Here is a 26,092-nt window from a genome sequence, read left to right on the forward strand (position 1 = left end):
ACTGTGCAAGCTTGCTTCCTGTCCCTGGCTCTGGCTTGTGTGCAGCTCCCATTGCAAAAGGCACTCGAGAAGCACTAGGCCATGAAGGGCTCCAGATGTGGGCCAGGAAGGTGGTATTCAGAATACACTCTACATTGGACAAGTCTTGTAGACACAAAGGAACTTTCAGAGACATGAATGGTCTCCTAAGGAAGCCATCAGGATTCAGGCCACAGCTCTCTCGTGCTCGCTCTCACTTTCCTCAGTAAAGGAGTGCCACCGTTGTTTGTGGCTGTGGACACCCAGGAGAATACCAGATGTCCCCTGCCTTGCTCTCCAGGACACAGGGACAAACCTGCAGGCAGAAAGTGCCTCTGTTCTGGGCAGCTGTGAGCCATCTGAGCTGCTGAGGAAGGGTGGGCAGGCTCAGGGAACTTGGTCTGCAGTGGCTGTTTCAAGGCATGGGGTTGTGCCAAGGAGAAGCAGCCAGCTGGCTGTGCTCACCGCTCCCTCCAGTCCCTCAGGAGAGAGATGAGCCCTGATGCAGGTGGGCCCCTTTGCAGGTGCAACCTAGCCCCATTCACCCCCAGCGGGTAGGATGTGATCCAGCCCCACTGGTCAGCATGGGCTCACATTCACAAACAGGGATCAACACGCGAAAGCACACAAGCCCAAACTGTCTGGTCATGCTGCAGGAGATGGACTCGTCTCACAATCACAAGCAACAGGGGAGACTTGCCCTGCCCATCTCAGACACCCACAATGCTTCCGAGTCTTCTCGGAAGCTCATCTCAGCACAGGGAGAAGCTCAAAACCAGGCACACAGGATGGGATCCGACGCATACACGGAGTCATGTGGGAGCCGCACAGACTCCTTCCCCAAATCGGCTCCTGGGTGGCATTTCGGGGCACAAGCACACATAACCCTTGCTGGTTTCAGACACACCCCACGAGATCCACTGAATTGCCAGGGCCTTGGAGACTGTGTCCTAAGAAGCTTCCTAGCAGCTGAAACCTGACCAAAGTGGGCCCCTCAATCCCATGCTTCTGGGAACAGGACCGTCAAAATGCCATTCTTCCTGGGCACAAGAGCAATGCTAGGATGCACCAAGAAGGCCAACATGGCCACGGAACAAACCTGCCCCATAACCCTGAGCCTCGCAAGAGAAACCAAGCCATCTGCAGCTGCCATGTGGCTCGGTGACTTCCTGAGGAGCTCAGAAGGCAGAGGCTATGAGACAACTGCAGGCCCTGGCCAGCCAGGGTGTTCTGGGTCCTGGGCTGTTGCTTGTCATTGGGCTCACTCCCCTCCCGCCCAGGAACACCCCCTCCCCTCCACTACCATGTTCTGGACCAGGATCAGAAACCTACTCCTGCCTCCCCTGTACCTCCCGACCACAGAGGCCCCCGCATGTCAACTCACGCACCAGAAAATGTGCCAGGATCCAGAGGCCCATGGGCCACAAAAATGGATTTCTAGCAGAGTGCTCACACAGCCTCAACGACACACAACCGTGGAGCAGGAGAGGATGCACCAGGGTCCAAGCACGTCTGAGGGCACACACAGGCCCTTGCAGCTTCTTTCTGAGGGCATTCCAGTTGGCCCATGGCTGTCACCCATGCGCCCTGGGAGAGCTGCTGCACTTCCCCAAAGCACTGATGGAACTCAGCCCATTTATCAGGAGAAAGAGCCTTTCCAGGCCACGTCACACAACGATAGTGAACATGAAAGCTACTTCTCAGACAGGTGGCTGACAGGCACCCTTCCGTGTCTCAGTCACAGAGGAAGGATGACATAAGTGCCCCTCAAACATGGGCTTGGCATCACATTGTGCGAGGAGCCCGAGCTCTTTGTCCATACCTGCATCCATGTAAAAATCAAGTTCAGTGTGGCCGGCCAAGTTTAAGGAAAAAGCAAAACAAGAAGGCACCTGAGTGCATTTGCATAACACAGCCCCGCTTGACATCTGGACACAGCCACACACAGTCTCTTACCCCCTACTCCCACCATCTCCTAAGTGGACATGCAGGAGGGCTGTGAAGCATGTCCCACTGGAAATTCCCTGGCATGGCACACTAGCAAAGGAGCGTGGGGACATGCAGATGGAGCCACGGACCATCTCAAGATGCTAAGGACAACTCGGTGTCACGTCTCACATGACGTAGCTGTGTCTCCAGATGGGACAGACCATGAGACAGATGCTAAGTCACCACACCCTTGCCACCCTGCTGAAACTCAGAGCACCGAGGACAGAAGCCATATGGGCTTGTACCAAGCTCATGTTCCCATCGACTCCCAGGACCTAGCATAGCTCCTTCTCCATACCTGACTGTGGTTCGGCAGCAGGTCCGGGACTCTGCAAGCTCGGTTCTGTGGAAGAACAAAGCAAATTCATCTCAGTAGAGGCACACACAACAGTCTCCCAGTCACATCAGAAAGCAGGAACCAGCCTGATGTCCACCCAGGCATCACTCTCAGCTCCTGTGGAACCCCTGTTCTCCCTGAGGCACCAGAAGGAGACCTTGAGGCAGAATCAAACCAGGAGTGAGGAGTGATGGGTGGCAAGATCGCTTCAGCCTCTGAACCACACTATGGCTTCATGTCTGCCCACTGTGCAAGCTTGCTTCCTGTCCCTGGCTCTGGCTTGTGTGCAGCTCCCATTGCAAAAGGCACTCGAGAAGCACTAGGCCATGAAGGGCTCCAGATGTGGGCCAGGAAGGTGGTATTCAGAATACACTCTACATTGGACAAGTCTTGTAGACACAAAGGAACTTTCAGAGACATGAATGGTCTCCTAAGGAAGCCATCAGGATTCAGGCCACAGCTCTCTCGTGCTCGCTCTCACTTTCCTCAGTAAAGGAGTGCCACCGTTGTTTGTGGCTGTGGACACCCAGGAGAATACCAGATGTCCCCTGCCTTGCTCTCCAGGACACAGGGACAAACCTGCAGGCAGAAAGTGCCTCTGTTCTGGGCAGCTGTGAGCCATCTGAGCTGCTGAGGAAGGGTGGGCAGGCTCAGGGAACTTGGTCTGCAGTGGCTGTTTCAAGGCATGGGGTTGTGCCAAGGAGAAGCAGCCAGCTGGCTGTGCTCACCGCTCCCTCCAGTCCCTCAGGAGAGAGATGAGCCCTGATGCAGGTGGGCCCCTTTGCAGGTGCAACCTAGCCCCATTCACCCCCAGCGGGTAGGATGTGATCCAGCCCCACTGGTCAGCATGGGCTCACATTCACAAACAGGGATCAACACGCGAAAGCACACAAGCCCAAACTGTCTGGTCATGCTGCAGGAGATGGACTCGTCTCACAATCACAAGCAACAGGGGAGACTTGCCCTGCCCATCTCAGACACCCACAATGCTTCCGAGTCTTCTCGGAAGCTCATCTCAGCACAGGGAGAAGCTCAAAACCAGGCACACAGGATGGGATCCGACGCATACACGGAGTCATGTGGGAGCCGCACAGACTCCTTCCCCAAATCGGCTCCTGGGTGGCATTTCGGGGCACAAGCACACATAACCCTTGCTGGTTTCAGACACACCCCACGAGATCCACTGAATTGCCAGGGCCTTGGAGACTGTGTCCTAAGAAGCTTCCTAGCAGCTGAAACCTGACCAAAGTGGGCCCCTCAATCCCATGCTTCTGGGAACAGGACCGTCAAAATGCCATTCTTCCTGGGCACAAGAGCAATGCTAGGATGCACCAAGAAGGCCAACATGGCCACGGAACAAACCTGCCCCATAACCCTGAGCCTCGCAAGAGAAACCAAGCCATCTGCAGCTGCCATGTGGCTCGGTGACTTCCTGAGGAGCTCAGAAGGCAGAGGCTATGAGACAACTGCAGGCCCTGGCCAGCCAGGGTGTTCTGGGTCCTGGGCTGTTGCTTGTCATTGGGCTCACTCCCCTCCCTCCCAGGAACACCCCCTCCCCTCCACTACCATGTTCTGGACCAGGATCAGAAACCTACTCCTGCCTCCCCTGTACCTCCCGACCACAGAGGCCCCCGCATGTCAACTCACGCACCAGAAAATGTGCCAGGATCCAGAGGCCCATGGGCCACAAAAATGGATTTCTAGCAGAGTGCTCACACAGCCTCAACGACACACAACCGTGGAGCAGGAGAGGATGCACCAGGGTCCAAGCACGTCTGAGGGCACACACAGGCCCTTGCAGCTTCTTTCTGAGGGCATTCCAGTTGGCCCATGGCTGTCACCCATGCGCCCTGGGAGAGCTGCTGCACTTCCCCAAAGCACTGATGGAACTCAGCCCATTTATCAGGAGAAAGAGCCTTTCCAGGCCACGTCACACAACGATAGTGAACATGAAAGCTACTTCTCAGACAGGTGGCTGACAGGCACCCTTCCGTGTCTCAGTCACAGAGGAAGGATGACATAAGTGCCCCTCAAACATGGGCTTGGCATCACATTGTGCGAGGAGCCCGAGCTCTTTGTCCATACCTGCATCCATGTAAAAATCAAGTTCAGTGTGGCCGGCCAAGTTTAAGGAAAAAGCAAAACAAGAAGGCACCTGAGTGCATTTGCATAACACAGCCCCGCTTGACATCTGGACACAGCCACACACAGTCTCTTACCCCCTACTCCCACCATCTCCTAAGTGGACATGCAGGAGGGCTGTGAAGCATGTCCCACTGGAAATTCCCTGGCATGGCACACTAGCAAAGGAGCGTGGGGACATGCAGATGGAGCCACGGACCATCTCAAGATGCTAAGGACAACTCGGTGTCACGTCTCACATGACGTAGCTGTGTCTCCAGATGGGACAGACCATGAGACAGATGCTAAGTCACCACACCCTTGCCACCCTGCTGAAACTCAGAGCACCGAGGACAGAAGCCATATGGGCTTGTACCAAGCTCATGTTCCCATCGACTCCCAGGACCTAGCATAGCTCCTTCTCCATACCTGACTGTGGTTCGGCAGCAGGTCCGGGACTCTGCAAGCTCGGTTCTGTGGAAGAACAAAGCAAATTCATCTCAGTAGAGGCACACACAACAGTCTCCCAGTCACATCAGAGAGCAGGAACCAGCCTGATGTCCACCCAGGCATCACTCTCAGCTCCTGTGGAACCCCTGTTCTCCCTGAGGCACCAGAAGGAGACCTTGAGGCAGAATCAAACCAGGAGTGAGGAGTGATGGGTGGCAAGATCGCTTCAGCCTCTGAACCACACTATGGCTTCATGTCTGCCCACTGTGCAAGCTTGCTTCCTGTCCCTGGCTCTGGCTTGTGTGCAGCTCCCATTGCAAAAGGCACTCGAGAAGCACTAGGCCATGAAGGGCTCCAGATGTGGGCCAGGAAGGTGGTATTCAGAATACACTCTACATTGGACAAGTCTTGTAGACACAAAGGAACTTTCAGAGACATGAATGGTCTCCTAAGGAAGCCATCAGGATTCAGGCCACAGCTCTCTCGTGCTCGCTCTCACTTTCCTCAGTAAAGGAGTGCCACCGTTGTTTGTGGCTGTGGACACCCAGGAGGATACCAGATGTCCCCTGCCTTGCTCTCCAGGACACAGGGACAAACCTGCAGGCAGAAAGTGCCTCTGTTCTGGGCAGCTGTGAGCCATCTGAGCTGCTGAGGAAGGGTGGGCAGGCTCAGGGAACTTGGTCTGCAGTGGCTGTTTCAAGGCATGGGGTTGTGCCAAGGAGAAGCAGCCAGCTGGCTGTGCTCACCGCTCCCTCCAGTCCCTCAGGAGAGAGATGAGCCCTGATGCAGGTGGGCCCCTTTGCAGGTGCAACCTAGCCCCATTCACCCCCAGCGGGTAGGATGTGATCCAGCCCCACTGGTCAGCATGGGCTCACATTCACAAACAGGGATCAACACGCGAAAGCACACAAGCCCAAACTGTCTGGTCATGCTGCAGGAGATGGACTCGTCTCACAATCACAAGCAACAGGGGAGACTTGCCCTGCCCATCTCAGACACCCACAATGCTTCCGAGTCTTCTCGGAAGCTCATCTCAGCACAGGGAGAAGCTCAAAACCAGGCACACAGGATGGGATCCGACGCATACACGGAGTCATGTGGGAGCCGCACAGACTCCTTCCCCAAATCGGCTCCTGGGTGGCATTTCGGGGCACAAGCACACATAACCCTTGCTGGTTTCAGACACACCCCACGAGATCCACTGAATTGCCAGGGCCTTGGAGACTGTGTCCTAAGAAGCTTCCTAGCAGCTGAAACCTGACCAAAGTGGGCCCCTCAATCCCATGCTTCTGGGAACAGGACCGTCAAAATGCCATTCTTCCTGGGCACAAGAGCAATGCTAGGATGCACCAAGAAGGCCAACATGGCCACGGAACAAACCTGCCCCATAACCCTGAGCCTCGCAAGAGAAACCAAGCCATCTGCAGCTGCCATGTGGCTCGGTGACTTCCTGAGGAGCTCAGAAGGCAGAGGCTATGCTATGAGACAACTGCAGGCCCTGGCCAGCCAGGGTGTTCTGGGTCCTGGGCTGTTGCTTGTCATTGGGCTCACTCCCCTCCCTCCCAGGAACACCCCCTCCCCTCCACTACCATGTTCTGGACCAGGATCAGAAACCTACTCCTGCCTCCCCTGTACCTCCCGACCACAGAGGCCCCCGCATGTCAACTCACGCACCAGAAAATGTGCCAGGATCCAGAGGCCCATGGGCCACAAAAATGGATTTCTAGCAGAGTGCTCACACAGCCTCAACGACACACAACCGTGGAGCAGGAGAGGATGCACCAGGGTCCAAGCACGTCTGAGGGCACACACAGGCCCTTGCAGCTTCTTTCTGAGGGCATTCCAGTTGGCCCATGGCTGTCACCCATGTGCCCTGGGAGAGCTGCTGCACTTCCCCAAAGCACTGATGGAACTCAGCCCATTTATCAGGAGAAAGAGCCTTTCCAGGCCACGTCACACAACGATAGTGAACATGAAAGCTACTTCTCAGACAGGTGGCTGACAGGCACCCTTCCGTGTCTCAGTCACAGAGGAAGGATGACATAAGTGCCCCTCAAACATGGGCTTGGCATCACATTGTGCGAGGAGCCCGAGCTCTTTGTCCATACCTGCATCCATGTAAAAATCAAGTTCAGTGTGGCCGGCCAAGTTTAAGGAAAAAGCAAAACAAGAAGGCACCTGAGTGCATTTGCATAACACAGCCCCGCTTGACATCTGGACACAGCCACACACAGTCTCTTACCCCCTACTCCCACCATCTCCTAAGTGGACATGCAGGAGGGCTGTGAAGCATGTCCCACTGGAAATTCCCTGGCATGGCACACTAGCAAAGGAGCGTGGGGACATGCAGATGGAGCCACGGACCATCTCAAGATGCTAAGGACAACTCGGTGTCACGTCTCACATGACGTAGCTGTGTCTCCAGATGGGACAGACCATGAGACAGATGCTAAGTCACCACACCCTTGCCACCCTGCTGAAACTCAGAGCACCGAGGACAGAAGCCATATGGGCTTGTACCAAGCTCATGTTCCCATCGACTCCCAGGACCTAGCATAGCTCCTTCTCCATACCTGACTGTGGTTCGGCAGCAGGTCCGGGACTCTGCAAGCTCGGTTCTGTGGAAGAACAAAGCAAATTCATCTCAGTAGAGGCACACACAACAGTCTCCCAGTCACATCAGAAAGCAGGAACCAGCCTGATGTCCACCCAGGCATCACTCTCAGCTCCTGTGGAACCCCTGTTCTCCCTGAGGCACCAGAAGGAGACCTTGAGGCAGAATCAAACCAGGAGTGAGGAGTGATGGGTGGCAAGATCGCTTCAGCCTCTGAACCACACTATGGCTTCATGTCTGCCCACTGTGCAAGCTTGCTTCCTGTCCCTGGCTCTGGCTTGTGTGCAGCTCCCATTGCAAAAGGCACTCGAGAAGCACTAGGCCATGAAGGGCTCCAGATGTGGGCCAGGAAGGTGGTATTCAGAATACACTCTACATTGGACAAGTCTTGTAGACACAAAGGAACTTTCAGAGACATGAATGGTCTCCTAAGGAAGCCATCAGGATTCAGGCCACAGCTCTCTCGTGCTCGCTCTCACTTTCCTCAGTAAAGGAGTGCCACCGTTGTTTGTGGCTGTGGACACCCAGGAGGATACCAGATGTCCCCTGCCTTGCTCTCCAGGACACAGGGACAAACCTGCAGGCAGAAAGTGCCTCTGTTCTGGGCAGCTGTGAGCCATCTGAGCTGCTGAGGAAGGGTGGGCAGGCTCAGGGAACTTGGTCTGCAGTGGCTGTTTCAAGGCATGGGGTTGTGCCAAGGAGAAGCAGCCAGCTGGCTGTGCTCACCGCTCCCTCCAGTCCCTCAGGAGAGAGATGAGCCCTGATGCAGGTGGGCCCCTTTGCAGGTGCAACCTAGCCCCATTCACCCCCAGCGGGTAGGATGTGATCCAGCCCCACTGGTCAGCATGGGCTCACATTCACAAACAGGGATCAACACGCGAAAGCACACAAGCCCAAACTGTCTGGTCATGCTGCAGGAGATGGACTCGTCTCACAATCACAAGCAACAGGGGAGACTTGCCCTGCCCATCTCAGACACCCACAATGCTTCCGAGTCTTCTCGGAAGCTCATCTCAGCACAGGGAGAAGCTCAAAACCAGGCACACAGGATGGGATCCGACGCATACACGGAGTCATGTGGGAGCCGCACAGACTCCTTCCCCAAATCGGCTCCTGGGTGGCATTTCGGGGCACAAGCACACATAACCCTTGCTGGTTTCAGACACACCCCACGAGATCCACTGAATTGCCAGGGCCTTGGAGACTGTGTCCTAAGAAGCTTCCTAGCAGCTGAAACCTGACCAAAGTGGGCCCCTCAATCCCATGCTTCTGGGAACAGGACCGTCAAAATGCCATTCTTCCTGGGCACAAGAGCAATGCTAGGATGCACCAAGAAGGCCAACATGGCCACGGAACAAACCTGCCCCATAACCCTGAGCCTCGCAAGAGAAACCAAGCCATCTGCAGCTGCCATGTGGCTCGGTGACTTCCTGAGGAGCTCAGAAGGCAGAGGCTATGCTATGAGACAACTGCAGGCCCTGGCCAGCCAGGGTGTTCTGGGTCCTGGGCTGTTGCTTGTCATTGGGCTCACTCCCCTCCCTCCCAGGAACACCCCCTCCCCTCCACTACCATGTTCTGGACCAGGATCAGAAACCTACTCCTGCCTCCCCTGTACCTCCCGACCACAGAGGCCCCCGCATGTCAACTCACGCACCAGAAAATGTGCCAGGATCCAGAGGCCCATGGGCCACAAAAATGGATTTCTAGCAGAGTGCTCACACAGCCTCAACGACACACAACCGTGGAGCAGGAGAGGATGCACCAGGGTCCAAGCACGTCTGAGGGCACACACAGGCCCTTGCAGCTTCTTTCTGAGGGCATTCCAGTTGGCCCATGGCTGTCACCCATGTGCCCTGGGAGAGCTGCTGCACTTCCCCAAAGCACTGATGGAACTCAGCCCATTTATCAGGAGAAAGAGCCTTTCCAGGCCACGTCACACAACGATAGTGAACATGAAAGCTACTTCTCAGACAGGTGGCTGACAGGCACCCTTCCGTGTCTCAGTCACAGAGGAAGGATGACATAAGTGCCCCTCAAACATGGGCTTGGCATCACATTGTGCGAGGAGCCCGAGCTCTTTGTCCATACCTGCATCCATGTAAAAATCAAGTTCAGTGTGGCCGGCCAAGTTTAAGGAAAAAGCAAAACAAGAAGGCACCTGAGTGCATTTGCATAACACAGCCCCGCTTGACATCTGGACACAGCCACACACAGTCTCTTACCCCCTACTCCCACCATCTCCTAAGTGGACATGCAGGAGGGCTGTGAAGCATGTCCCACTGGAAATTCCCTGGCATGGCACACTAGCAAAGGAGCGTGGGGACATGCAGATGGAGCCACGGACCATCTCAAGATGCTAAGGACAACTCGGTGTCACGTCTCACATGACGTAGCTGTGTCTCCAGATGGGACAGACCATGAGACAGATGCTAAGTCACCACACCCTTGCCACCCTGCTGAAACTCAGAGCACCGAGGACAGAAGCCATATGGGCTTGTACCAAGCTCATGTTCCCATCGACTCCCAGGACCTAGCATAGCTCCTTCTCCATACCTGACTGTGGTTCGGCAGCAGGTCCGGGACTCTGCAAGCTCGGTTCTGTGGAAGAACAAAGCAAATTCATCTCAGTAGAGGCACACACAACAGTCTCCCAGTCACATCAGAGAGCAGGAACCAGCCTGATGTCCACCCAGGCATCACTCTCAGCTCCTGTGGAACCCCTGTTCTCCCTGAGGCACCAGAAGGAGACCTTGAGGCAGAATCAAACCAGGAGTGAGGAGTGATGGGTGGCAAGATCGCTTCAGCCTCTGAACCACACTATGGCTTCATGTCTGCCCACTGTGCAAGCTTGCTTCCTGTCCCTGGCTCTGGCTTGTGTGCAGCTCCCATTGCAAAAGGCACTCGAGAAGCACTAGGCCATGAAGGGCTCCAGATGTGGGCCAGGAAGGTGGTATTCAGAATACACTCTACATTGGACAAGTCTTGTAGACACAAAGGAACTTTCAGAGACATGAATGGTCTCCTAAGGAAGCCATCAGGATTCAGGCCACAGCTCTCTCGTGCTCGCTCTCACTTTCCTCAGTAAAGGAGTGCCACCGTTGTTTGTGGCTGTGGACACCCAGGAGGATACCAGATGTCCCCTGCCTTGCTCTCCAGGACACAGGGACAAACCTGCAGGCAGAAAGTGCCTCTGTTCTGGGCAGCTGTGAGCCATCTGAGCTGCTGAGGAAGGGTGGGCAGGCTCAGGGAACTTGGTCTGCAGTGGCTGTTTCAAGGCATGGGGTTGTGCCAAGGAGAAGCAGCCAGCTGGCTGTGCTCACCGCTCCCTCCAGTCCCTCAGGAGAGAGATGAGCCCTGATGCAGGTGGGCCCCTTTGCAGGTGCAACCTAGCCCCATTCACCCCCAGCGGGTAGGATGTGATCCAGCCCCACTGGTCAGCATGGGCTCACATTCACAAACAGGGATCAACACGCGAAAGCACACAAGCCCAAACTGTCTGGTCATGCTGCAGGAGATGGACTCGTCTCACAATCACAAGCAACAGGGGAGACTTGCCCTGCCCATCTCAGACACCCACAATGCTTCCGAGTCTTCTCGGAAGCTCATCTCAGCACAGGGAGAAGCTCAAAACCAGGCACACAGGATGGGATCCGACGCATACACGGAGTCATGTGGGAGCCGCACAGACTCCTTCCCCAAATCGGCTCCTGGGTGGCATTTCGGGGCACAAGCACACATAACCCTTGCTGGTTTCAGACACACCCCACGAGATCCACTGAATTGCCAGGGCCTTGGAGACTGTGTCCTAAGAAGCTTCCTAGCAGCTGAAACCTGACCAAAGTGGGCCCCTCAATCCCATGCTTCTGGGAACAGGACCGTCAAAATGCCATTCTTCCTGGGCACAAGAGCAATGCTAGGATGCACCAAGAAGGCCAACATGGCCACGGAACAAACCTGCCCCATAACCCTGAGCCTCGCAAGAGAAACCAAGCCATCTGCAGCTGCCATGTGGCTCGGTGACTTCCTGAGGAGCTCAGAAGGCAGAGGCTATGCTATGAGACAACTGCAGGCCCTGGCCAGCCAGGGTGTTCTGGGTCCTGGGCTGTTGCTTGTCATTGGGCTCACTCCCCTCCCTCCCAGGAACACCCCCTCCCCTCCACTACCATGTTCTGGACCAGGATCAGAAACCTACTCCTGCCTCCCCTGTACCTCCCGACCACAGAGGCCCCCGCATGTCAACTCACGCACCAGAAAATGTGCCAGGATCCAGAGGCCCATGGGCCACAAAAATGGATTTCTAGCAGAGTGCTCACACAGCCTCAACGACACACAACCGTGGAGCAGGAGAGGATGCACCAGGGTCCAAGCACGTCTGAGGGCACACACAGGCCCTTGCAGCTTCTTTCTGAGGGCATTCCAGTTGGCCCATGGCTGTCACCCATGTGCCCTGGGAGAGCTGCTGCACTTCCCCAAAGCACTGATGGAACTCAGCCCATTTATCAGGAGAAAGAGCCTTTCCAGGCCACGTCACACAACGATAGTGAACATGAAAGCTACTTCTCAGACAGGTGGCTGACAGGCACCCTTCCGTGTCTCAGTCACAGAGGAAGGATGACATAAGTGCCCCTCAAACATGGGCTTGGCATCACATTGTGCGAGGAGCCCGAGCTCTTTGTCCATACCTGCATCCATGTAAAAATCAAGTTCAGTGTGGCCGGCCAAGTTTAAGGAAAAAGCAAAACAAGAAGGCACCTGAGTGCATTTGCATAACACAGCCCCGCTTGACATCTGGACACAGCCACACACAGTCTCTTACCCCCTACTCCCACCATCTCCTAAGTGGACATGCAGGAGGGCTGTGAAGCATGTCCCACTGGAAATTCCCTGGCATGGCACACTAGCAAAGGAGCGTGGGGACATGCAGATGGAGCCACGGACCATCTCAAGATGCTAAGGACAACTCGGTGTCACGTCTCACATGACGTAGCTGTGTCTCCAGATGGGACAGACCATGAGACAGATGCTAAGTCACCACACCCTTGCCACCCTGCTGAAACTCAGAGCACCGAGGACAGAAGCCATATGGGCTTGTACCAAGCTCATGTTCCCATCGACTCCCAGGACCTAGCATAGCTCCTTCTCCATACCTGACTGTGGTTCGGCAGCAGGTCCGGGACTCTGCAAGCTCGGTTCTGTGGAAGAACAAAGCAAATTCATCTCAGTAGAGGCACACACAACAGTCTCCCAGTCACATCAGAGAGCAGGAACCAGCCTGATGTCCACCCAGGCATCACTCTCAGCTCCTGTGGAACCCCTGTTCTCCCTGAGGCACCAGAAGGAGACCTTGAGGCAGAATCAAACCAGGAGTGAGGAGTGATGGGTGGCAAGATCGCTTCAGCCTCTGAACCACACTATGGCTTCATGTCTGCCCACTGTGCAAGCTTGCTTCCTGTCCCTGGCTCTGGCTTGTGTGCAGCTCCCATTGCAAAAGGCACTCGAGAAGCACTAGGCCATGAAGGGCTCCAGATGTGGGCCAGGAAGGTGGTATTCAGAATACACTCTACATTGGACAAGTCTTGTAGACACAAAGGAACTTTCAGAGACATGAATGGTCTCCTAAGGAAGCCATCAGGATTCAGGCCACAGCTCTCTCGTGCTCGCTCTCACTTTCCTCAGTAAAGGAGTGCCACCGTTGTTTGTGGCTGTGGACACCCAGGAGGATACCAGATGTCCCCTGCCTTGCTCTCCAGGACACAGGGACAAACCTGCAGGCAGAAAGTGCCTCTGTTCTGGGCAGCTGTGAGCCATCTGAGCTGCTGAGGAAGGGTGGGCAGGCTCAGGGAACTTGGTCTGCAGTGGCTGTTTCAAGGCATGGGGTTGTGCCAAGGAGAAGCAGCCAGCTGGCTGTGCTCACCGCTCCCTCCAGTCCCTCAGGAGAGAGATGAGCCCTGATGCAGGTGGGCCCCTTTGCAGGTGCAACCTAGCCCCATTCACCCCCAGCGGGTAGGATGTGATCCAGCCCCACTGGTCAGCATGGGCTCACATTCACAAACAGGGATCAACACGCGAAAGCACACAAGCCCAAACTGTCTGGTCATGCTGCAGGAGATGGACTCGTCTCACAATCACAAGCAACAGGGGAGACTTGCCCTGCCCATCTCAGACACCCACAATGCTTCCGAGTCTTCTCGGAAGCTCATCTCAGCACAGGGAGAAGCTCAAAACCAGGCACACAGGATGGGATCCGACGCATACACGGAGTCATGTGGGAGCCGCACAGACTCCTTCCCCAAATCGGCTCCTGGGTGGCATTTCGGGGCACAAGCACACATAACCCTTGCTGGTTTCAGACACACCCCACGAGATCCACTGAATTGCCAGGGCCTTGGAGACTGTGTCCTAAGAAGCTTCCTAGCAGCTGAAACCTGACCAAAGTGGGCCCCTCAATCCCATGCTTCTGGGAACAGGACCGTCAAAATGCCATTCTTCCTGGGCACAAGAGCAATGCTAGGATGCACCAAGAAGGCCAACATGGCCACGGAACAAACCTGCCCCATAACCCTGAGCCTCGCAAGAGAAACCAAGCCATCTGCAGCTGCCATGTGGCTCGGTGACTTCCTGAGGAGCTCAGAAGGCAGAGGCTATGCTATGAGACAACTGCAGGCCCTGGCCAGCCAGGGTGTTCTGGGTCCTGGGCTGTTGCTTGTCATTGGGCTCACTCCCCTCCCTCCCAGGAACACCCCCTCCCCTCCACTACCATGTTCTGGACCAGGATCAGAAACCTACTCCTGCCTCCCCTGTACCTCCCGACCACAGAGGCCCCCGCATGTCAACTCACGCACCAGAAAATGTGCCAGGATCCAGAGGCCCATGGGCCACAAAAATGGATTTCTAGCAGAGTGCTCACACAGCCTCAACGACACACAACCGTGGAGCAGGAGAGGATGCACCAGGGTCCAAGCACGTCTGAGGGCACACACAGGCCCTTGCAGCTTCTTTCTGAGGGCATTCCAGTTGGCCCATGGCTGTCACCCATGTGCCCTGGGAGAGCTGCTGCACTTCCCCAAAGCACTGATGGAACTCAGCCCATTTATCAGGAGAAAGAGCCTTTCCAGGCCACGTCACACAACGATAGTGAACATGAAAGCTACTTCTCAGACAGGTGGCTGACAGGCACCCTTCCGTGTCTCAGTCACAGAGGAAGGATGACATAAGTGCCCCTCAAACATGGGCTTGGCATCACATTGTGCGAGGAGCCCGAGCTCTTTGTCCATACCTGCATCCATGTAAAAATCAAGTTCAGTGTGGCCGGCCAAGTTTAAGGAAAAAGCAAAACAAGAAGGCACCTGAGTGCATTTGCATAACACAGCCCCGCTTGACATCTGGACACAGCCACACACAGTCTCTTACCCCCTACTCCCACCATCTCCTAAGTGGACATGCAGGAGGGCTGTGAAGCATGTCCCACTGGAAATTCCCTGGCATGGCACACTAGCAAAGGAGCGTGGGGACATGCAGATGGAGCCACGGACCATCTCAAGATGCTAAGGACAACTCGGTGTCACGTCTCACATGACGTAGCTGTGTCTCCAGATGGGACAGACCATGAGACAGATGCTAAGTCACCACACCCTTGCCACCCTGCTGAAACTCAGAGCACCGAGGACAGAAGCCATATGGGCTTGTACCAAGCTCATGTTCCCATCGACTCCCAGGACCTAGCATAGCTCCTTCTCCATACCTGACTGTGGTTCGGCAGCAGGTCCGGGACTCTGCAAGCTCGGTTCTGTGGAAGAACAAAGCAAATTCATCTCAGTAGAGGCACACACAACAGTCTCCCAGTCACATCAGAAAGCAGGAACCAGCCTGATGTCCACCCAGGCATCACTCTCAGCTCCTGTGGAACCCCTGTTCTCCCTGAGGCACCAGAAGGAGACCTTGAGGCAGAATCAAACCAGGAGTGAGGAGTGATGGGTGGCAAGATCGCTTCAGCCTCTGAACCACACTATGGCTTCATGTCTGCCCACTGTGCAAGCTTGCTTCCTGTCCCTGGCTCTGGCTTGTGTGCAGCTCCCATTGCAAAAGGCACTCGAGAAGCACTAGGCCATGAAGGGCTCCAGATGTGGGCCAGGAAGGTGGTATTCAGAATACACTCTACATTGGACAAGTCTTGTAGACACAAAGGAACTTTCAGAGACATGAATGGTCTCCTAAGGAAGCCATCAGGATTCAGGCCACAGCTCTCTCGTGCTCGCTCTCACTTTCCTCAGTAAAGGAGTGCCACCGTTGTTTGTGGCTGTGGACACCCAGGAGGATACCAGATGTCCCCTGCCTTGCTCTCCAGGACACAGGGACAAACCTGCAGGCAGAAAGTGCCTCTGTTCTGGGCAGCTGTGAGCCATCTGAGCTGCTGAGGAAGGGTGGGCAGGCTCAGGGAACTTGGTCTGCAGTGGCTGTTTCAAGGCATGGGGTTGTGCCAAGGAGAAGCAGCCAGCTGGCTGTGCTCACCGCTCCCTCCAGTCCCTCAGGAGAGAGATGAGCCCTGATGCAGGTGGGCCCCTTTGCAGGTGCAACCTAGCCCCATTCACCCCCAGCGGGTAGGATGTGATCCAGCCCCACTGGTCAGCATGGGCTCACATTCACAAACAGGGATCAACACGCGAAAGCACACAAGCCCAAACTGTCTGGTCATGCTGCAGGAGATGGACTCGTCTCACAATCACAAGCAACAGGGGAGACTTGCCCTGCCCATCTCAGACACCCACAATGCTTCCGAGTCTTCTCGGAAGCTCATCTCAGCACAGGGAGAAGCTCAAAACCAGGCACACAGGATGGGATCCGACGCATACACGGAGTCATGTGGGAGCCGCACAGACTCCTTCCCCAAATCGGCTCCTGGGTGGCATTTCGGGGCACAAGCACACATAACCCTTGCTGGTTTCAGACACACCCCACGAGATCCACTGAATTGCCAGGGCCTTGGAGACTGTGTCCTAAGAAGCTTCCTAGCAGCTGAAACCTGACCAAAGTGGGCCCCTCAATCCCATGCTTCTGGGAACAGGACCGTCAAAATGCCATTCTTCCTGGGCACAAGAGCAATGCTAGGATGCACCAAGAAGGCCAACATGGCCACGGAACAAACCTGCCCCATAACCCTGAGCCTCGCAAGAGAAACCAAGCCATCTGCAGCTGCCATGTGGCTCGGTGACTTCCTGAGGAGCTCAGAAGGCAGAGGCTATGCTATGAGACAACTGCAGGCCCTGGCCAGCCAGGGTGTTCTGGGTCCTGGGCTGTTGCTTGTCATTGGGCTCACTCCCCTCCCGCCCAGGAACACCCCCTCCCCTCCACTACCATGTTCTGGACCAGGATCAGAAACCTACTCCTGCCTCCCCTGTACCTCCCGACCACAGAGGCCCCCGCATGTCAACTCACGCACCAGAAAATGTGCCAGGATCCAGAGGCCCATGGGCCACAAAAATGGATTTCTAGCAGAGTGCTCACACAGCCTCAACGACACACAACCGTGGAGCAGGAGAGGATGCACCAGGGTCCAAGCACGTCTGAGGGCACACACAGGCCCTTGCAGCTTCTTTCTGAGGGCATTCCAGTTGGCCCATGGCTGTCACCCATGTGCCCTGGGAGAGCTGCTGCACTTCCCCAAAGCACTGATGGAACTCAGCCCATTTATCAGGAGAAAGAGCCTTTCCAGGCCACGTCACACAACGATAGTGAACATGAAAGCTACTTCTCAGACAGGTGGCTGACAGGCACCCTTCCGTGTCTCAGTCACAGAGGAAGGATGACATAAGTGCCCCTCAAACATGGGCTTGGCATCACATTGTGCGAGGAGCCCGAGCTCTTTGTCCATACCTGCATCCATGTAAAAATCAAGTTCAGTGTGGCCGGCCAAGTTTAAGGAAAAAGCAAAACAAGAAGGCACCTGAGTGCATTTGCATAACACAGCCCCGCTTGACATCTGGACACAGCCACACACAGTCTCTTACCCCCTACTCCCACCATCTCCTAAGTGGACATGCAGGAGGGCTGTGAAGCATGTCCCACTGGAAATTCCCTGGCATGGCACACTAGCAAAGGAGCGTGGGGACATGCAGATGGAGCCACGGACCATCTCAAGATGCTAAGGACAACTCGGTGTCACGTCTCACATGACGTAGCTGTGTCTCCAGATGGGACAGACCATGAGACAGATGCTAAGTCACCACACCCTTGCCACCCTGCTGAAACTCAGAGCACCGAGGACAGAAGCCATATGGGCTTGTACCAAGCTCATGTTCCCATCGACTCCCAGGACCTAGCATAGCTCCTTCTCCATACCTGACTGTGGTTCGGCAGCAGGTCCGGGACTCTGCAAGCTCGGTTCTGTGGAAGAACAAAGCAAATTCATCTCAGTAGAGGCACACACAACAGTCTCCCAGTCACATCAGAGAGCAGGAACCAGCCTGATGTCCACCCAGGCATCACTCTCAGCTCCTGTGGAACCCCTGTTCTCCCTGAGGCACCAGAAGGAGACCTTGAGGCAGAATCAAACCAGGAGTGAGGAGTGATGGGTGGCAAGATCGCTTCAGCCTCTGAACCACACTATGGCTTCATGTCTGCCCACTGTGCAAGCTTGCTTCCTGTCCCTGGCTCTGGCTTGTGTGCAGCTCCCATTGCAAAAGGCACTCGAGAAGCACTAGGCCATGAAGGGCTCCAGATGTGGGCCAGGAAGGTGGTATTCAGAATACACTCTACATTGGACAAGTCTTGTAGACACAAAGGAACTTTCAGAGACATGAATGGTCTCCTAAGGAAGCCATCAGGATTCAGGCCACAGCTCTCTCGTGCTCGCTCTCACTTTCCTCAGTAAAGGAGTGCCACCGTTGTTTGTGGCTGTGGACACCCAGGAGGATACCAGATGTCCCCTGCCTTGCTCTCCAGGACACAGGGACAAACCTGCAGGCAGAAAGTGCCTCTGTTCTGGGCAGCTGTGAGCCATCTGAGCTGCTGAGGAAGGGTGGGCAGGCTCAGGGAACTTGGTCTGCAGTGGCTGTTTCAAGGCATGGGGTTGTGCCAAGGAGAAGCAGCCAGCTGGCTGTGCTCACCGCTCCCTCCAGTCCCTCAGGAGAGAGATGAGCCCTGATGCAGGTGGGCCCCTTTGCAGGTGCAACCTAGCCCCATTCACCCCCAGCGGGTAGGATGTGATCCAGCCCCACTGGTCAGCATGGGCTCACATTCACAAACAGGGATCAACACGCGAAAGCACACAAGCCCAAACTGTCTGGTCATGCTGCAGGAGATGGACTCGTCTCACAATCACAAGCAACAGGGGAGACTTGCCCTGCCCATCTCAGACACCCACAATGCTTCCGAGTCTTCTCGGAAGCTCATCTCAGCACAGGGAGAAGCTCAAAACCAGGCACACAGGATGGGATCCGACGCATACACGGAGTCATGTGGGAGCCGCACAGACTCCTTCCCCAAATCGGCTCCTGGGTGGCATTTCGGGGCACAAGCACACATAACCCTTGCTGGTTTCAGACACACCCCACGAGATCCACTGAATTGCCAGGGCCTTGGAGACTGTGTCCTAAGAAGCTTCCTAGCAGCTGAAACCTGACCAAAGTGGGCCCCTCAATCCCATGCTTCTGGGAACAGGACCGTCAAAATGCCATTCTTCCTGGGCACAAGAGCAATGCTAGGATGCACCAAGAAGGCCAACATGGCCACGGAACAAACCTGCCCCATAACCCTGAGCCTCGCAAGAGAAACCAAGCCATCTGCAGCTGCCATGTGGCTCGGTGACTTCCTGAGGAGCTCAGAAGGCAGAGGCTATGATGAGACAACTGCAGGCCCTGGCCAGCCAGGGTGTTCTGGGTCCTGGGCTGTTGCTTGTCATTGGGCTCACTCCCCTCCCGCCCAGGAACACCCCCTCCCCTCCACTACCATGTTCTGGACCAGGATCAGAAACCTACTCCTGCCTCCCCTGTACCTCCCGACCACAGAGGCCCCCGCATGTCAACTCACGCACCAGAAAATGTGCCAGGATCCAGAGGCCCATGGGCCACAAAAATGGATTTCTAGCAGAGTGCTCACACAGCCTCAACGACACACAACCGTGGAGCAGGAGAGGATGCACCAGGGTCCAAGCACGTCTGAGGGCACACACAGGCCCTTGCAGCTTCTTTCTGAGGGCATTCCAGTTGGCCCATGGCTGTCACCCATGTGCCCTGGGAGAGCTGCTGCACTTCCCCAAAGCACTGATGGAACTCAGCCCATTTATCAGGAGAAAGAGCCTTTCCAGGCCACGTCACACAACGATAGTGAACATGAAAGCTACTTCTCAGACAGGTGGCTGACAGGCACCCTTCCGTGTCTCAGTCACAGAGGAAGGATGACATAAGTGCCCCTCAAACATGGGCTTGGCATCACATTGTGCGAGGAGCCCGAGCTCTTTGTCCATACCTGCATCCATGTAAAAATCAAGTTCAGTGTGGCCGGCCAAGTTTAAGGAAAAAGCAAAACAAGAAGGCACCTGAGTGCATTTGCATAACACAGCCCCGCTTGACATCTGGACACAGCCACACACAGTCTCTTACCCCCTACTCCCACCATCTCCTAAGTGGACATGCAGGAGGGCTGTGAAGCATGTCCCACTGGAAATTCCCTGGCATGGCACACTAGCAAAGGAGCGTGGGGACATGCAGATGGAGCCACGGACCATCTCAAGATGCTAAGGACAACTCGGTGTCACGTCTCACATGACGTAGCTGTGTCTCCAGATGGGACAGACCATGAGACAGATGCTAAGTCACCACACCCTTGCCACCCTGCTGAAACTCAGAGCACCGAGGACAGAAGCCATATGGGCTTGTACCAAGCTCATGTTCCCATCGACTCCCAGGACCTAGCATAGCTCCTTCTCCATACCTGACTGTGGTTCGGCAGCAGGTCCGGGACTCTGCAAGCTCGGTTCTGTGGAAGAACAAAGCAAATTCATCTCAGTAGAGGCACACACAACAGTCTCCCAGTCACATCAGAGAGCAGGAACCAGCCTGATGTCCACCCAGGCATCACTCTCAGCTCCTGTGGAACCCCTGTTCTCCCTGAGGCACCAGAAGGAGACCTTGAGGCAGAATCAAACCAGGAGTGAGGAGTGATGGGTGGCAAGATCGCTTCAGCCTCTGAACCACACTATGGCTTCATGTCTGCCCACTGTGCAAGCTTGCTTCCTGTCCCTGGCTCTGGCTTGTGTGCAGCTCCCATTGCAAAAGGCACTCGAGAAGCACTAGGCCATGAAGGGCTCCAGATGTGGGCCAGGAAGGTGGTATTCAGAATACACTCTACATTGGACAAGTCTTGTAGACACAAAGGAACTTTCAGAGACATGAATGGTCTCCTAAGGAAGCCATCAGGATTCAGGCCACAGCTCTCTCGTGCTCGCTCTCACTTTCCTCAGTAAAGGAGTGCCACCGTTGTTTGTGGCTGTGGACACCCAGGAGGATACCAGATGTCCCCTGCCTTGCTCTCCAGGACACAGGGACAAACCTGCAGGCAGAAAGTGCCTCTGTTCTGGGCAGCTGTGAGCCATCTGAGCTGCTGAGGAAGGGTGGGCAGGCTCAGGGAACTTGGTCTGCAGTGGCTGTTTCAAGGCATGGGGTTGTGCCAAGGAGAAGCAGCCAGCTGGCTGTGCTCACCGCTCCCTCCAGTCCCTCAGGAGAGAGATGAGCCCTGATGCAGGTGGGCCCCTTTGCAGGTGCAACCTAGCCCCATTCACCCCCAGCGGGTAGGATGTGATCCAGCCCCACTGGTCAGCATGGGCTCACATTCACAAACAGGGATCAACACGCGAAAGCACACAAGCCCAAACTGTCTGGTCATGCTGCAGGAGATGGACTCGTCTCACAATCACAAGCAACAGGGGAGACTTGCCCTGCCCATCTCAGACACCCACAATGCTTCCGAGTCTTCTCGGAAGCTCATCTCAGCACAGGGAGAAGCTCAAAACCAGGCACACAGGATGGGATCCGACGCATACACGGAGTCATGTGGGAGCCGCACAGACTCCTTCCCCAAATCGGCTCCTGGGTGGCATTTCGGGGCACAAGCACACATAACCCTTGCTGGTTTCAGACACACCCCACGAGATCCACTGAATTGCCAGGGCCTTGGAGACTGTGTCCTAAGAAGCTTCCTAGCAGCTGAAACCTGACCAAAGTGGGCCCCTCAATCCCATGCTTCTGGGAACAGGACCGTCAAAATGCCATTCTTCCTGGGCACAAGAGCAATGCTAGGATGCACCAAGAAGGCCAACATGGCCACGGAACAAACCTGCCCCATAACCCTGAGCCTCGCAAGAGAAACCAAGCCATCTGCAGCTGCCATGTGGCTCGGTGACTTCCTGAGGAGCTCAGAAGGCAGAGGCTATGAGACAACTGCAGGCCCTGGCCAGCCAGGGTGTTCTGGGTCCTGGGCTGTTGCTTGTCATTGGGCTCACTCCCCTCCCGCCCAGGAACACCCCCTCCCCTCCACTACCATGTTCTGGACCAGGATCAGAAACCTACTCCTGCCTCCCCTGTACCTCCCGACCACAGAGGCCCCCGCATGTCAACTCACGCACCAGAAAATGTGCCAGGATCCAGAGGCCCATGGGCCACAAAAATGGATTTCTAGCAGAGTGCTCACACAGCCTCAACGACACACAACCGTGGAGCAGGAGAGGATGCACCAGGGTCCAAGCACGTCTGAGGGCACACACAGGCCCTTGCAGCTTCTTTCTGAGGGCATTCCAGTTGGCCCATGGCTGTCACCCATGTGCCCTGGGAGAGCTGCTGCACTTCCCCAAAGCACTGATGGAACTCAGCCCATTTATCAGGAGAAAGAGCCTTTCCAGGCCACGTCACACAACGATAGTGAACATGAAAGCTACTTCTCAGACAGGTGGCTGACAGGCACCCTTCCGTGTCTCAGTCACAGAGGAAGGATGACATAAGTGCCCCTCAAACATGGGCTTGGCATCACATTGTGCGAGGAGCCCGAGCTCTTTGTCCATACCTGCATCCATGTAAAAATCAAGTTCAGTGTGGCCGGCCAAGTTTAAGGAAAAAGCAAAACAAGAAGGCACCTGAGTGCATTTGCATAACACAGCCCCGCTTGACATCTGGACACAGCCACACACAGTCTCTTACCCCCTACTCCCACCATCTCCTAAGTGGACATGCAGGAGGGCTGTGAAGCATGTCCCACTGGAAATTCCCTGGCATGGCACACTAGCAAAGGAGCGTGGGGACATGCAGATGGAGCCACGGACCATCTCAAGATGCTAAGGACAACTCGGTGTCACGTCTCACATGACGTAGCTGTGTCTCCAGATGGGACAGACCATGAGACAGATGCTAAGTCACCACACCCTTGCCACCCTGCTGAAACTCAGAGCACCGAGGACAGAAGCCATATGGGCTTGTACCAAGCTCATGTTCCCATCGACTCCCAGGACCTAGCATAGCTCCTTCTCCATACCTGACTGTGGTTCGGCAGCAGGTCCGGGACTCTGCAAGCTCGGTTCTGTGGAAGAACAAAGCAAATTCATCTCAGTAGAGGCACACACAACAGTCTCCCAGTCACATCAGAGAGCAGGAACCAGCCTGATGTCCACCCAGGCATCACTCTCAGCTCCTGTGGAACCCCTGTTCTCCCTGAGGCACCAGAAGGAGACCTTGAGGCAGAATCAAACCAGGAGTGAGGAGTGATGGGTGGCAAGATCGCTTCAGCCTCTGAACCACACTATGGCTTCATGTCTGCCCACTGTGCAAGCTTGCTTCCTGTCCCTGGCTCTGGCTTGTGTGCAGCTCCCATTGCAAAAGGCACTCGAGAAGCACTAGGCCATGAAGGGCTCCAGATGTGGGCCAGGAAGGTGGTATTCAGAATACACTCTACATTGGACAAGTCTTGTAGACACAAAGGAACTTTCAGAGACATGAATGGTCTCCTAAGGAAGCCATCAGGATTCAGGCCACAGCTCTCTCGTGCTCGCTCTCACTTTCCTCAGTAAAGGAGTGCCACCGTTGTTTGTGGCTGTGGACACCCAGGAGAATACCAGATGTCCCCTGCCTTGCTCTCCAGGACACAGGGACAAACCTGCAGGCAGAAAGTGCCTCTGTTCTGGGCAGCTGTGAGCCATCTGAGCTGCTGAGGAAGGGTGGGCAGGCTCAGGGAACTTGGTCTGCAGTGGCTGTTTCAAGGCATGGGGTTGTGCCAAGGAGAAGCAGCCAGCTGGCTGTGCTCACCGCTCCCTCCAGTCCCTCAGGAGAGAGATGAGCCCTGATGCAGGTGGGCCCCTTTGCAGGTGCAACCTAGCCCCATTCACCCCCAGCGGGTAGGATGTGATCCAGCCCCACTGGTCAGCATGGGCTCACATTCACAAACAGGGATCAACACGCGAAAGCACACAAGCCCAAACTGTCTGGTCATGCTGCAGGAGATGGACTCGTCTCACAATCACAAGCAACAGGGGAGACTTGCCCTGCCCATCTCAGACACCCACAATGCTTCCGAGTCTTCTCGGAAGCTCATCTCAGCACAGGGAGAAGCTCAAAACCAGGCACACAGGATGGGATCCGACGCATACACGGAGTCATGTGGGAGCCGCACAGACTCCTTCCCCAAATCGGCTCCTGGGTGGCATTTCGGGGCACAAGCACACATAACCCTTGCTGGTTTCAGACACACCCCACGAGATCCACTGAATTGCCAGGGCCTTGGAGACTGTGTCCTAAGAAGCTTCCTAGCAGCTGAAACCTGACCAAAGTGGGCCCCTCAATCCCATGCTTCTGGGAACAGGACCGTCAAAATGCCATTCTTCCTGGGCACAAGAGCAATGCTAGGATGCACCAAGAAGGCCAACATGGCCACGGAACAAACCTGCCCCATAACCCTGAGCCTCGCAAGAGAAACCAAGCCATCTGCAGCTGCCATGTGGCTCGGTGACTTCCTGAGGAGCTCAGAAGGCAGAGGCTATGAGACAACTGCAGGCCCTGGCCAGCCAGGGTGTTCTGGGTCCTGGGCTGTTGCTTGTCATTGGGCTCACTCCCCTCCCGCCCAGGAACACCCCCTCCCCTCCACTACCATGTTCTGGACCAGGATCAGAAACCTACTCCTGCCTCCCCTGTACCTCCCGACCACAGAGGCCCCCGCATGTCAACTCACGCACCAGAAAATGTGCCAGGATCCAGAGGCCCATGGGCCACAAAAATGGATTTCTAGCAGAGTGCTCACACAGCCTCAACGACACACAACCGTGGAGCAGGAGAGGATGCACCAGGGTCCAAGCACGTCTGAGGGCACACACAGGCCCTTGCAGCTTCTTTCTGAGGGCATTCCAGTTGGCCCATGGCTGTCACCCATGTGCCCTGGGAGAGCTGCTGCACTTCCCCAAAGCACTGATGGAACTCAGCCCATTTATCAGGAGAAAGAGCCTTTCCAGGCCACGTCACACAACGATAGTGAACATGAAAGCTACTTCTCAGACAGGTGGCTGACAGGCACCCTTCCGTGTCTCAGTCACAGAGGAAGGATGACATAAGTGCCCCTCAAACATGGGCTTGGCATCACATTGTGCGAGGAGCCCGAGCTCTTTGTCCATACCTGCATCCATGTAAAAATCAAGTTCAGTGTGGCCGGCCAAGTTTAAGGAAAAAGCAAAACAAGAAGGCACCTGAGTGCATTTGCATAACACAGCCCCGCTTGACATCTGGACACAGCCACACACAGTCTCTTACCCCCTACTCCCACCATCTCCTAAGTGGACATGCAGGAGGGCTGTGAAGCATGTCCCACTGGAAATTCCCTGGCATGGCACACTAGCAAAGGAGCGTGGGGACATGCAGATGGAGCCACGGACCATCTCAAGATGCTAAGGACAACTCGGTGTCACGTCTCACATGACGTAGCTGTGTCTCCAGATGGGACAGACCATGAGACAGATGCTAAGTCACCACACCCTTGCCACCCTGCTGAAACTCAGAGCACCGAGGACAGAAGCCATATGGGCTTGTACCAAGCTCATGTTCCCATCGACTCCCAGGACCTAGCATAGCTCCTTCTCCATACCTGACTGTGGTTCGGCAGCAGGTCCGGGACTCTGCAAGCTCGGTTCTGTGGAAGAACAAAGCAAATTCATCTCAGTAGAGGCACACACAACAGTCTCCCAGTCACATCAGAGAGCAGGAACCAGCCTGATGTCCACCCAGGCATCACTCTCAGCTCCTGTGGAACCCCTGTTCTCCCTGAGGCACCAGAAGGAGACCTTGAGGCAGAATCAAACCAGGAGTGAGGAGTGATGGGTGGCAAGATCGCTTCAGCCTCTGAACCACACTATGGCTTCATGTCTGCCCACTGTGCAAGCTTGCTTCCTGTCCCTGGCTCTGGCTTGTGTGCAGCTCCCATTGCAAAAGGCACTCGAGAAGCACTAGGCCATGAAGGGCTCCAGATGTGGGCCAGGAAGGTGGTATTCAGAATACACTCTACATTGGACAAGTCTTGTAGACACAAAGGAACTTTCAGAGACA

At 55.3% G+C, this 26,092-nt stretch overlaps 1 protein-coding gene across 1 annotated transcript; it reads right to left on the reverse strand.

Annotated features, from left to right (window-relative positions):
• Window positions 1-9,911: 9,911 nt before the first annotated feature.
• Window positions 9,912-25,704, reverse strand: LOC121159233 (early nodulin-20-like). The gene is made up of 7 exons (XM_040984205.1): window positions 25,635-25,704; window positions 23,046-23,090; window positions 20,457-20,501; window positions 17,865-17,909; window positions 15,271-15,315; window positions 12,677-12,721; window positions 9,912-10,127 (listed from the first exon to the last, which is right to left on the reverse strand). Exons 1-7 carry the CDS (start codon window positions 25,702-25,704, stop codon window positions 10,060-10,062), a joined length of 363 nt encoding a protein of 120 aa, XP_040840139.1. The 3' UTR covers window positions 9,912-10,059.
• Between the last annotated feature and the right edge of the window lie 388 nt (window positions 25,705-26,092).

The sequence above is a fragment of the Ochotona curzoniae genome, unplaced genomic scaffold (genome assembly GCF_017591425.1).
Source record: "Ochotona curzoniae isolate NIBS_2020 unplaced genomic scaffold, NIBS_Ocur_1.0 contig_4105, whole genome shotgun sequence".
Lineage (NCBI taxonomy): Eukaryota > Metazoa > Chordata > Mammalia > Lagomorpha > Ochotonidae > Ochotona > Ochotona curzoniae.

Coding starts and splice junctions, on each gene's coding strand:
- LOC121159233 (XM_040984205.1), bottom strand. CDS start 25,704: ATGAATTTGCTTTGTTCTTCCACAGAACCGAGCTTGCAGAGTCCCGGA. Junction 17,910..20,456: donor TGCTGCCGAACCACAGTCAG/GTATGGAGAAGG, acceptor GTTCTTCCACAG/AACCGAGCTTGCAGAGTCCC. Junction 12,722..15,270: donor TGCTGCCGAACCACAGTCAG/GTATGGAGAAGG, acceptor GTTCTTCCACAG/AACCGAGCTTGCAGAGTCCC.